Source organism: Parasteatoda tepidariorum, chromosome 5 (genome assembly GCF_982258835.1).
Source record: "Parasteatoda tepidariorum strain Cologne lab strain chromosome 5, Ptep-v5.0, whole genome shotgun sequence".
In the NCBI taxonomy this organism is placed as follows: Eukaryota; Metazoa; Arthropoda; class Arachnida; order Araneae; family Theridiidae; genus Parasteatoda; species Parasteatoda tepidariorum.
This window is the reverse complement of record NC_141759.1, coordinates 54,747,471-54,761,174: the sequence shown is the minus strand read 5'-3', so window position 1 is coordinate 54,761,174 and position 13,704 is coordinate 54,747,471. Positions and strand designations below refer to the sequence as shown.

Here is a 13,704-nt window from a genome sequence, read left to right as displayed (position 1 = left end):
AATATATGCAAGATTTTGCTCAACAATTGCTGCTACTAAATTAGAGATGCAACATACAAATATTTGGCATTTAGCCTATACTGCTCAACGCAGAATATTCATTTCGGACGAATAATGGAAACAAAATCACTCACATTTTTAATAATTTCAATTGATATATTTTAAATAACAAAATTTAGTAATGTATCACTTTTAATGTGTAACGCATTAAGTAAACTTAAACAATTATTAAATTTATAATATTTTATTTAAAAAATTGCCAGAAATGAATTTTTTTTACATAATATTCTATTCATTAATTTTATGAATAAATATATTGATCAATTATTTCTTTACAAAAAAATATTATTTAATATTAATAGGAATGCGCGCACGATGTTTGTAAAAGTATAATATTTTCTTAGAATACTACATTTGTGATTTGAACTTATGGAAACTTAGTTTGTCTCGAAACAACTCCCCCCCCCCCGGGAAGGGTTTATTCGAGTAACAAACCAATAATGAAGATAGACAAATTTGTGAAGGGTTCGATTAAAAGATAAATTATTTTGTGAAGGATCCGTTTTTATTATAAGATATTTTGTAAAGGTCTAAACAGACCCCTGGAATTCATCATGTATGGCAGTTTTTTAATATTTTTTTTCTCTAGTATTGTTCTGTAAAAATATTTTTGTGATATAAGATAAATTTATAGAAAAATGACTTTTATTAAATATTTTTTAATTTAATATTAGTCCAAAAAATTTTGAATTGTAAGATATACAATTTTTTCGCTTCATTAAATAAAATAGTAATATCAGTAAAACACTAAAGAAACTGAAAGAAAGGAGGGGAGAGTGGGGTCAATTGTAACATTTTTTACTTAACAATTTTTAACTAACAAAAATTCCAATACATTATTAGTATTAATTGACACACGAGTAAAGTAGACTATCTTCTACTAGAAAAAAAAAATACCTTATTTTAAATGTTATTATATTAGTTATTAACAATTTTTGACAGTCGTGCACTTGTTACAATTGTCCCCACTTACGGGGTCAATTGTAACAGTTCATTAATTCATCTAAAACATAGTTAATTATACATATTATCATAGTTGTGATATATTTTTTATTGATCAAAATAGTAGTAAAAATAATAATGAGCAGAGACCTAAAGGGTTAAACTTTTAGCTTTAAGAGGTTAAAAATTTTAATTTATGCTGTGAAAGGCGACAAATCAGGGGTCTGTTTAGAAGAAATTTGGGTCCGTTAACGGACCCTTCACAAAATATCTTTTCATAAAAACGGACCCTTCACAAAATATTTTAACTTAAAAACGGACACTTCACAAAATATTTTAACTAAAAAACGGACCCTTCACAAAATGATTTTTCTTTTAATCGGACCTTTCACTAATTTGTTTATCTTCATTATTATTTTGTTAATCGAATGAACCCTTTCCAGGGCTGAAAACAAGAAAGATGGATGTAAACGAATTAAGTTTTAGTCTTCGGCAGACGATTCTTCCATTATTCGTCCGAAATTAATATTCTGCGTTCAGCAGTATAGGCTAAATTCCAAATGTATTTGTATATTGCATCTCTAATTTAGAAGCAGCAATTGTTGTTTATTTTTTAAAATTAAATTTTTTTAATTATAATTTTACAGTGTTGAACATAATCTTGTATATCTTTACAATTCAAAAACTCCTTGAAAAAGCTTTTTTTTTTGCAATAACGGACCCTATTTGCACAAATTCATAAAAGCGGACCCTGGTTGAAAGAATGTGAGTAATTTTTTCACAATTTCACGAAAAACAGACGTTTCACAAAATGTCTGGACAGACCCCTGCAAATAAAATAATGCACATGCAACATAATATAAATGATATAGGAAACTATTGGTGGTTCTTAAAGAGTTAAGTAATGCCTCGTAAACATAAGATATATTTATTTTCAGCTGTTAAAATCGTCCCCAAGACGCCATTTCAGCTTCATTTGTTAAAAACAATGCTAGTTAATTAACAAAACAAATTTTTTTTTTTGAAATGTTAATTAAGGTGTCCACTTACATATTTTGTTAATAATTTTTATTTATTTAAACAAAATTACGTTGTTACAATATAATATTCTAATACCAAAAAAAGTACTTACGTAGCGTGAAAATAACTTTTGTGATGTAACTCCTTCAAAAGTACAAAAAAATGGTTTGCCAGCAGGGGTGTACATGTAGATTTATTACATACACCTTGTGCGCCACCTAGGAACCAAATCTAGAACCCTACACTCGAAATTTTTGCTGTGTTACAATCGTACCCTGTTATAATTGACCCCACTCTCCCCTACGTTTTTGTGTATGATTTCATAACTTAAAACATCGGCTGCACTTATTAATTAGCATATTTGAGGTCAAACCCTCGAGCTATCAAGATTGAGTCCTAGAACTTGAAGATCCGATCATTAGATCAAAAGTTATTCTGGGTTAGGTTACGCACTGTACATAATAATTCCATTCTTGCTTATTTTATTTAAAGAAGCAGCTGATTTGTATAATCTAGTGGTTTTATTAGTGGCGGTCGCTGTATTATGTTTATTCCCAACAGATGTCTCAATAAATGGACTGATGAAGAAGTACCTGAATCGAAGTGCGATCCCTTGTTGAAACCAGTGGAATTAGAACCCTGTCGACTACACTGCCCGGGGGAATGCGTCCTATCACCTTGGAAGATCTCTAAGAAGTGCTCAGAGGTATGTATTAGCTAATCTAAGATTACATTAAGACGATTATGTAGGAATCGTGCCCCTAGAGATCATTAATTGCACGTAATATTTTGAAAAATTAAACTTATACGTCAAATGCGTTTACTAATTTTTTGTTTGAATCGACGAAATCTACCATAAACCTCCTTTGCTAGTTTTAAAATATTAAAGTGTTGGATGTTAATGTAGTGTATTAAATTTTATGGTCATTTCCGAACATAATGAAAATATTAAAGTGTTGGATGTTAATGTAGTGTATTAAATTTCATGGTCATTTCCGAACATAATGCCTTTTCAATTTAAAATTTAATACGAAAATCGCTAGTTTTATAACTTAATTTTTAATGTTAAGATTGATAATTATGGAATTTGTTACACTGCAAAAAATTCTGGATAAAATCGCTGTAAAAAATACAGTGCCAGTACTTTTTACCGTATAATTCATTTTTACAGGAATATGTTCAAGCATAAAAAAATCTGATATGCCGTAATTTTTACAGTAATAATTACTGTTATATCACTGATTCACTCTAATCAAATAATTATTACTGTAAAATTTACGTTAAAAATAGATTTTACGGATGATGTATCCAAAATTCCGGTATTTTATACCATAATTTGATTCAGAAGTGTTTAAAACATATTTTCATTTTTTACTGTCAGTAGAATAGAAAAAAACTATGAATGAAATCGGAATTCATAACATTGGATATTTGTGGTTGTTTCTCGATTGTTTTATAGTTAGTTTTAACATTTTCTCTTACCAAGTACCTTTACATAGGTATCCATAAGCAATGGATGATTAATGTTAATGCATTGTTTTATTTATTTTACTTTCACTTTTTGAATTTGTTATATTATATAGTACATAAAAGATGTTGAATTCTCATGCAAGCATTGATAAATTATCATACGAAATATGAAAAATACTATTTATTTTGTTTGAGTTTGTTATATCGAATAGTGCATAAAAGATTCTGAATTCTGCTTGAAATATTGATAATTTATGTCACGAAATACGAAAACTATTTCTCATTTTGTTTATTCCGTTGTATAAACTATTTGTAACTTCGTACTAAACTGATTTAAAATAAGTTTTTGATTTTTAGCCAGTGTAACATAATAAATATAATCCAAAAACTTATATTGGATTATAAAATAATTTATATCTTTTTTTTATTATCTCTTCTTTATGGTGTATTTTAAAAAATCATCACTTAGTATACATGTTTCGCATTCTATTTTTTCAAATTGAACTTATTTAACATAAAACGTTTTAAATATACATATTTCTATACCTGTCATGGATTTCTCGCTTTAAAGTTTAGAAATCATACTATATAAAGTTGTTGTGTTTTTACATCATTATTATTTATTTATGCTACACTGCATCGTTTGGAGGGCGTCACTTAACATGCTATCTCAAGTTCACAACATTTTCACCCATGTTAATTATCTGAAATGTATGTAAGACATCGCTAAACATACCATCTCCAGTTCACGCCATATTCGCCCATGTTAATTATCAGAAATGTTTGTAAAACATCGCTTAACATGCTACCTCCAGTTCACGCCATATTCACAATATTAATTATCAGAATTTATATCCGGGCTGATATCCGCACGGAGAAAACAATTATAGCAAAACTAGGAGGCTCCGCCCCCTGCTCGGTAAGGCTCGCCAACCCCCGAGAATTGCTACGCAATCCTATGTGGTTCACGCCGTGAACCATGGCTCGCTGCGCTCGCTCGCCAATGAACACAATGTTCTAGCACAAAGACATGATATATTATCATCAAAGACATAGTATTTTATCATCAAAGACATAGTATTTTATCATCAAAGACATAGTATTTTATCATCAAAGACATAGTATTGTACTTATGTAGATGAATTCTACCAATGTTCTTATTGGCTTTTAAAAAAGTATATTAGCTATTTAGATTGTACATGGTGAAAAAATCAAAACATTAGCTAAATAAGAAACATATTAGCAAAATAAATTATCAAATATTGCTTCACTAATATTCTGCATTTTAAAGCGTGAAAATTCAATGCATAAATAAACGCGAAATATAAAAAAATTCAATGCATTCAATGCAAAACACTTAAACGTTTTTTAGACGTTTAGGTAGCTCCCAGTAGAAAAATATCAATTCAACAGCGACCTTTTAAAGCATTCTCACTTCAATTAATTAATTAATTCCTAATTGAGTTTAAATTAAATATTGTCATGTTTTTAGTGCATGAATCTGAATTGAACAACCTGATAATGCTCACTCTGGTTATTGTTATCTGGTTGCTCGCTACGTGCTCTTGCGCGCTGAATCCAATCAATTAAAAATAAAAACTGTTGCCAGTGAGAGAAAAGAAATATCATCGGTTTTATTGATACATACATACGTACGTATTAGCGTTTTATATAATAAGATAGATAGATTACCGTACTATACGGTAATGACATTTTCGGTAAACAAAAACAAACAAAAAACTGCTTCTGGATAATATAGCCAAAATTTACGGTATTTTTAGAAATAAAATTTACGGTCCAAAATTTACAATTTTTCGATCCAAATTTTTTTTCCCAATCCATATTACAATCCGAGATTTACGGCCTCATTTGGCAATTTTTCCATTTATATGGTAACGGTTTACCGGAAATTCTGGTTTTCAAACTTATAGTTCTTATTACCACATATTTAGTAAAACACATAAAACTGAAAAGTAAATTTAACCGAAAAAATGGTTTGTATGCCATGCTCAAAGGGATCATTATAAAATTACCAAATTTTATCACGTATTATAAAACCTTATTTTATTGTTATTTTCCAAAATCAATACCAGAGCCTTTCGGTAATAAATACCGGACTTTTTGGTTTTCAAATCGAGGCAGAAATACGGTGAATTTTACCATATTCTGGTAATTTTGACCGTACTTTATTTTGCATTAATGTATAACTAAATTTTATTGTTAGATGATCAGTTATTTTTTAAATTAATTGAGTGAAGAACTGCTTAATTTTTTTTCTTCCAAAAGCCCTGTTCCAGAGAAAATTATGAGGAAAAAACGAGGTGGGTTATGAGATATCCAAATTCCACTGCCGAACCTTGTCCTCACCTGATTTCCAGAAGTCCTTGTGTTTGGAACGAGAATTGCTTCAACCATTCCTTTGTGATGGGCAGTTGGGGCTCGTGTGTCCTTCCAGAGGGTTCCATGTGCGGAGAAGGTGTCCAGAAGAAACCACTTATGTGCATGCGAAGTGATGGGAGACAAGTTGATGCTGTGCAATGTGAAAAGGTTTGTTATCTTTATCCAACAATTATTCATTAGCTTATTAGTAATAGGTATCAGTTGATTTGTAAATTATTCGATATTCATGTGATTTGATTTTGCTAGACAGTAGGTTTCAGTTGATTTTTGGGAATAAATAAGGAGAGCAATAAAATTCATATTTCTCATAAATACAAAGTTAAACAAGTAATAATACTGACCTACCACTAAAATTGTGTGACAATTATGAGAAGTTAATCTAATGGATTTAAACCTCGAAGAAGCCTTCTTTTGTCATACGAGATAGATTGTTTAAATTTTTATAAAGCTTTATTTCGGAGCCATGATGGCTCAGGCAATAGAGCTTTCGCCTTCCAAGGAGGTGAACCGGATTTAAATCCCAACGATGGTTGGTCGATACGAATCCGCATCCGGCTTGCATCCGCCACAGGGCTGACGTGAAATATCCTCAGTGGTAGACGGATCACGGGTTAGAGTCCTTTTACTATCAGGCTAACGGTGGAAGGTTTTGTGGTTTACCTCTCGATGTATCGCAAATGCGGGTTAGTTCCATAAAAAAGTCCTCCACGAACGCAAATTTCTCCCAATTCTCGATCCAGAAGTTCCCTTGTCTTCTGGATTGGGTTCAAAATTACAAGGCTACGGCGTTGAACATTAATAGTCAGGGGTCTGTTTAGAAGAAATTTGGGTCCGTTAACGGACCCTTCACAAAATATATTTTCATAAAAACGGACCCTTCACAAAATATTTTAACTTAAAAACGGACCCTTCACAAAACATTTTAACTTAAAAACGGACCCTTCACAAAATGATTTTTCTTTTAATCGGACCCTTCACAAATTTGTTTATCTTCATTATTGTTTTGTTAATCGAATAAACCCTTTCCAGGGTGAGAAAACAAGAAAGATGGATGTAAACGAATTAAGTTTTGTCTGCGGCAGACGATTCTTCCATTATTCGTCCGAAATTAATATTCTGCATTCAGCAGTATAGGCTAAAAACCAAATATTTGTATGTTGCATCTCTAATTTAGAAACAGCAATTGTTGTTTATTTTTAAAATTTAATTTTTTTAATTATAATTTTACAGTGTTGAGCATAATCTTGTATGTCTTTACAATTTAAAAACTCCTTGAAAAAGTTTTTTTTTGCAATAACGGACCCTATTTGAACAAATTCATAAAAGCGGACCCTGGTTGAAAGAATGTGAGTAATTTTTTCACAATTTCACGAAAAACGGACCTTTCACAAAATGTCTGGACAGACCCCTGATAGTCGTAAATTTAGTGCTGTTGTGCCAGCCGTAATTATATTCTGAGTTACAAACATCCTATATTTTCCATGTGAAATTGTTTCCTTTTATTAACTTTGCACCCCTACTGAAGATGCGACATCAATATCTCTTCTGATTGTTACTGTTTATTTTCTTTGTAATGTTTGTTTGCATTTAGCTTATTTCTAAGTCGCACTGTTTTCTGGATTTCATATTTAATATTCCACCTATTTGTTGAAAGTCTAATTTGAAAAATTTGAATATATTTGCTCATGTAATTGAACTGTTATGCTCACTTCGAACTTTCGGAGTGCCCCCGGACGGACTTAAGCTTGTTATTAGTAGTCGTCAACCTAAAACCCTGTCGTGTGTTTAGTGATGGTTATAAAATATAAGATAAGAAGCTTTATTTCGACCTCTTTCAATCAATATTGTCCTTTCGTGATTCAAACTTTGCTTTATGACTTGATGTTATTAGTGTTTAGCATTCCGAGTGCTCCAAGCATCATTTCTGATGCATCTGTACTGTTAGCAGTATAATACTTCCGTCAACGTGTCATTGTGGGCCGGTCTTGTTTGAAGAATCAGTGCTGACGTGTCTTCAAAGACTCGACTTATACCAATGTCCTATTCAACTAATTTAATTTTCATTGTAGCTGCATTCAAGTACACATTTTAGAGCAGGGGTCGCCAAACTTTTCTGATCATCGACCCCTATATGATTTTTCGAAATCTCCATCGACCCCCACAAAAGTAATTTTCTGTTAATTAAAATGAAACTCTATTAGATACTGCGTTTGTACATTTATTTTATGATTTTTAACATTTATTAACAGGGGTCTGTCCAGACATTTTGTGAAAGGTCCGTTTTTCGTGAAATTGTGAAAAAATTACTCATATTCTTTCAACCAGGGTCCGCTTTTATGAATTTGTGCAAATAGGGTCCGTTATTGCAAAAAAAAAAACTTTTTCAATGAGTTTTTAAATTGTAAAGACATACAAGATTATGCTCAACACTGTAAAATTATAATTAAAAAAATTACATTTTAAAAAATAAACAACAATTGATGCTTCTAAATTAGAGATGCAACATACAAATATTTGGTATTTAGCCTATACTGCTGAACGCAGAATATTAATTTCGGACGAATAATGGAAGAATCGTCTGCCGAAGACAAAACTTAATTCGTTTATATCCATCTTTCTTGTTTTCTGCCCTGGAAAGGGTTTATTCGATTAATAAAATAATAATGAAGATAAACAAATTTGTGAAGGGTCCGATTAAAATGAAAATCATTTTGTGAAGGGTCCATTTTTAAGTTAAAATATTTTGTGAAGGGTCCGTTTTTAAGTTAAAATATTTTGTGAAGGGTCCGCTTTTATGAAAAGATATTTTGCGAAGGGTCCGTTAACGGACCCAAATTTCTTCTAAACAGACCCCTGATTAAAGTAATAGTACATTGTGTAACAATAGTTTTATGAAAAATATAGAAATTTAAATACCTTATTATTAAATAATAAGTAATTATGCATAAGTAGATATACTAAATAAAGTAGCTAAAGATTTACTGCTTCTTGATCAATGAGATGGGTGTGCCTGGTGTTTTTTTGCAAGGTTCGCTATATTGGGTTCAAAATTGGTCAATTTTAATTTTCGTCAAAATTGGTCAATTTTGTAACCTTCGTAAAAAAATACGAAGTGTGCTATAGTTTTGTCGCGGGCTGTACTAATCCATATTATTAATGCTTACCTTCTTTTTTGTGCATTGATAATTAAAATTGATATCTAAACTTAACGAACGGTTTTATCGAAACAATAACCAATTATCCAAAACTATAAAGGTTTTAATAATGACACTGCAAATATTCAACACAGTGTGCAAAGATAGCTGAAACTGCAAATGATATTTGCATTTGTAACATCAATGCTCGTCACACGTGACATTTGGACTAGCGCACATATGCATATGACTTATAAACTAGGCTGAGTTCGTGCCACTGCGCGGTGGTACGTAAATACTTGTTTCACCCCAATAAATATACGCTTATTAATTTATGTATACTTAATTAGGTATGTGTGATTTGCGTATTGAGAACCAGGGGTCTGTTTAGAAGAAATTTGGGTCCGTTAACGGACCCTTCACAAAATATCTTTCCATAAAAACGGACCCTTCACAAAATATTTTAACTTAAAAACGGACCGTTCACAAACTGATTTTTCTTTTAATCGGACCCTTCACAAATTTGTTTATCTTCATTATTATTTTGTCAATCGAATAAACCCTTTTTAGGGCAGAAAACAAGAAAGATGGATGTAAACGAATTAAGTTTTGTCTTCGGCAGACGATTCTTCCATTATTCGTCCGAAATTAATATTCTGCGTTCAGCAGTATAGGCTAAATACCAAATATTTGTATGTTGCATCTCTAATTTAGAAGCAGCAATTGTTGTTTATTTTTTAAAATTTAATTTTTTTAATTATAATTTTACAGTGTTGAGCATTATCATGTTTGTCTTTACAATTTAAAAACTCCTTGAAAAAGTTTTTTTTTTTCCAATAACGGACCCTATTTGCACAAATTCATAAAAGCGGACCCTGATTGAAAAAATGTAAGTAATTTCTTTACAATTTCACGAAAAACGGACCTTTCACAAAATGTCTGGACAGACCCCTGAGAACTGTTTTTTTTTCGACCCACAATCGACCCTTCCCAGGGGTCTGTTTAGAAGAAATTTGGGTCCGTTAACGGTGGACCCTTCACAAAATATCTTTTCATGAAAACGGACCCTTCACAAAATATTTTAACTTAAAAACGGACCCTTCACAAAATAATTTATCTTTAAATCGGACCCTTCACAAATTTGTTTATCTTCATTATTGTTTTGTTAATCGAATAAACCCTTCTCAGGAAGGGGGGGGGAAGAAAGACAGACGTAAACGAACTAAATTTTGCCTTCCGCAGACGCTTCTTCCTTTATTCGTCCGAAATTAATATTCTGCGTTCAGCAGTATAGGCTAAATACCAAATATTTGTATGTTGCATCGCTTATTTAGTAGCTGCATTTGCTGTTTATTTTCTAAAATTTAATTTTTTTAATTATAATTTTACAGCATTGAGCATAATCTTGTATATCTTTGCAATTTAGAAACTCCTTGAAAAAGTTTTTTTTTTTTTTTTTTTTTTTTTTGCTGTAACGGACCCTATTTGCACAAATTCACAAAAGCGGACCCTGGTCGAAAGAATGTGACTTAACGTTTATTTTATATTCACAAATTACGAGTAATTTTTTCACAATTTTACAAAAAACGGACCTTTCACAAAATGTCTGGACAGACCCCTGCTTCCGATTCGGATCGACCCCCATTCGCCCCCTGTCTCAGATCGACCCCCGCTTTTGTTAAATAGACCCCTGGGGGTCTATATAGACTACTTTGGCGACCTCTTTTTTAGAGCCTTCTTATGCCGGCTCTTTATAATCATTACCCTTTCTTTTTAGAAGTTTTTTTCAAAAACTCTAAACTCTGACATAAAAAAGAAAATATTTAAATTTTCATTTAGACAATCATGAATTTATGTAACTTATGTATTAATTAAAATTATTAAGACTGTTGTGGAGATGAAGAAACAAGCTGCACTTTTCTCCAAGATCACATTTAACATCAAACTTCTCCTTAATATTGTTTTCAGATCTCTTAATAATTTGTATTATTATATACAGATTGCTTTTCTAAAATATTCATTCAATCACAGCAAAATACACAAACACTTCTAATTGACAATGGAAGCCAAGCTGCTTTTCCTCAAAAACCGCTCTCCTCAACAATTCAAAAATGTGGCTTATCATTGTATTACCCCTATTTTATCAAATATGTTACCTATCAGTTCATTCTTTAACAAAAATCAATTAAATATTAAGATTTTTTATGCCTTTTTTAAACTTATTCCGAACAATTTAAAAAAAAAAAGCATCTATCACTAAACTGATTATAACATCATAACTATTACTTGGCGCTTTCTATCCAAAAAGCATTTAAAGTTTTCTTTTTATGTTTCATTTTCAGAATCAGCGATCACCCTCACTGCTAGAACCCATATCTAAACCCTGCTATATCGATTGTCCTGCAGACTGTGTACTATCTGAATGGTCCGAGTGGAATGAAAGTTCGTGTTACGCATGTGGAAATCCGGGTATGCTTTTACTAACATTTTGAAATTTTGCTTTTCTGTTTATACAATTCCGACTTCGATGCATAGAATAATTTTTAAGCTATTTCTTCCCATTGGCGCATTCCCTTTCTTTATTCTATATTAAATGAAATGAGAACCAACTTGAACTAATTATTAAATTCCATGCTAAAAAGCAATCGCAATGGTTAGTAAATTTATTTTACGGAGCGTGATTAACTTATTAACCCTTAAAATGTATCATAGGTAGGAGTCTGTTTAGAAGAAATTTTGGTCCGTTAAATATCTTCACAAAATATCTTTTTATAAAAACGGACCCTTCAAAAAATATTTTAACTTTAAAACAGACCCTTCACAAAATGATTTTTCTTTTAATCGGACCCTTGACAAATTTGTTTATCTTCATTATTGTTTTGTTAATTGAAAAAACCCTTCCCAGGGCAGAAAACAAGAAAGATGGATGTAAACGAATTAAGTTTTGTCTTCGGCAGACGATTCTTCCATTATTCGTCCGAAATGAATATTCTGCGTTCAGCTGTATAGGCTAAATATCAAATGTTGCATCTCTAAGTTAGAAGCAGCAATTACTATTTATTTTTGAAAATTTAAATTCTTTTTTTTTAATTATAATTTTGCAGTGCTGAGCATTATCTTGTATCTATTTACAATTTAAAAACTCATTGAAAAAGTTTTTTGCAATAACCGAAGCCTATTTGCACAAATTCATAAAAGCAGGACCCCGGTTAAAAGAATGCGAGTAATTTTTTCACAATTTCACAAAAAGCGAACCTTTCACAAAATGCAAAATAATTTATTTTTAATCGGGCCCTTCACAAATTTGTTTATCTTCATTATTGTTTTGTTAATCGAATAAACCCTTCCCGGGAAGGGGAGAAAGACGGTTCAAGACAAACTGAATTTCCTAAGTTTAAATTCCAAATGTAGTATTCTAAGAAAATATTTCTACTTTTTTAAATATCGTGTGCATTATAGATATTAAATGATGATTTAGTTTTTTTTGTAAATAAATATTTGATCTTTTTATATTTATTCATAAAATTAATTAGATACATGGTTCCTACAGTCAAATCAAAAATCAGTAGTAATTATTATGGTATTTTGGAATCTTTATTTCTCAAAAATAATTAAATTGTTATTTGAAAATATGTGCTTCAAATAATTGCTTCTTTAAATCGTTAATGTTCTATTTTAGTGCTTGAAAGTCCGGCTATGTGATCAAGAATAATTTAGGATAAATCGTTTCCCCCTATAATTGTATTGCGATTAAGCTTTTAAATAATTAGTTTTTCTTGTTTTATTTATACCATATGGGTGGTATGTTTCCTTGGCGCACTGTACATTGTGTCTGATTTCGTAACTTAGAACATCGTATTGAGTATATGAGTATTTAAGGGCCTATCACCTTAGAGCATCAAGATTTATCTTAGTACGCAAGAACCCAGACATTAGGTAAAAAGATACTAGGTGTTCCATTTTTATTTTTTTTTACTATTATTGAAAACTTTTTACCACGTTAATGAACATTATATTTCGGATTTATAAAACGAGTTTCTACATTAAAAAATTCCTTAACCAGAATAGTTTCTAAGCTCTGTGAAAAATTCGATTTCTTTTTAAATGTTTTTAACAGCCAAGTTTATAAAACTACAAGACTTTACCTCCTTTAAAAGCTCGATATTTTCTGGAGAAAAAACCAAATCTTTTTCAAAACTACTTTCCAGTTTTCATTATTTCAAAACTAAAATGATTGATTACATTAGTTTCAGTTTAATTTTATTAGAAAAAATAAATAAATGCTCATTTAAAAATGATTCCTATGCTGGAAACTAGCACATTCTGAGCGATGTTTGGAGAAATACAAATTATTTCACCTATTTACCTTTTTTTTTCTTTGAAAACATTTTTGTATTGGTTAAAGTGAAGGAAAAAAATAATTTCATTTTATATTTGAGAGAATTCACAATAATTCTAATTTTATTATACCGATATTTTTTGTGCAGGCTGATTCATGATTGATTCTGTAAAAGTTAAATAATTTAGAATAAATATGTTCTGCGATAGCTTGCGGGTGTATAAAATCAAACTTGGACAATGTGGACTGTATAAAATTTATTTTGCAGGTGCGCTGGTAGCGCTGCGGAGATGTAAAAACACGAGCGTGTTTGCTCTTTGGTAGTTTTACATTAACTGA

The 13,704-nt window shown here is 30.8% G+C and overlaps 1 protein-coding gene across 2 annotated transcripts in view; it reads left to right on the top strand.

Annotated features, from left to right (window-relative positions):
- Positions 1-13,704, top strand: part of LOC107439425 (thrombospondin type-1 domain-containing protein 7B) — a 524,453-nt gene that overhangs the window by 467,998 nt on the left and 42,751 nt on the right. For both annotated transcript variants that reach the window (XM_087163956.1, XM_087163957.1), the window contains 3 exons: positions 2,584-2,728; positions 5,779-6,039; positions 11,369-11,495. In XM_087163956.1, the coding sequence (XP_087020082.1) occupies positions 2,584-2,728; positions 5,779-6,039; positions 11,369-11,495 (533 nt within the window). The remainder of the gene's footprint in view (positions 1-2,583; positions 2,729-5,778; positions 6,040-11,368; positions 11,496-13,704) is intronic.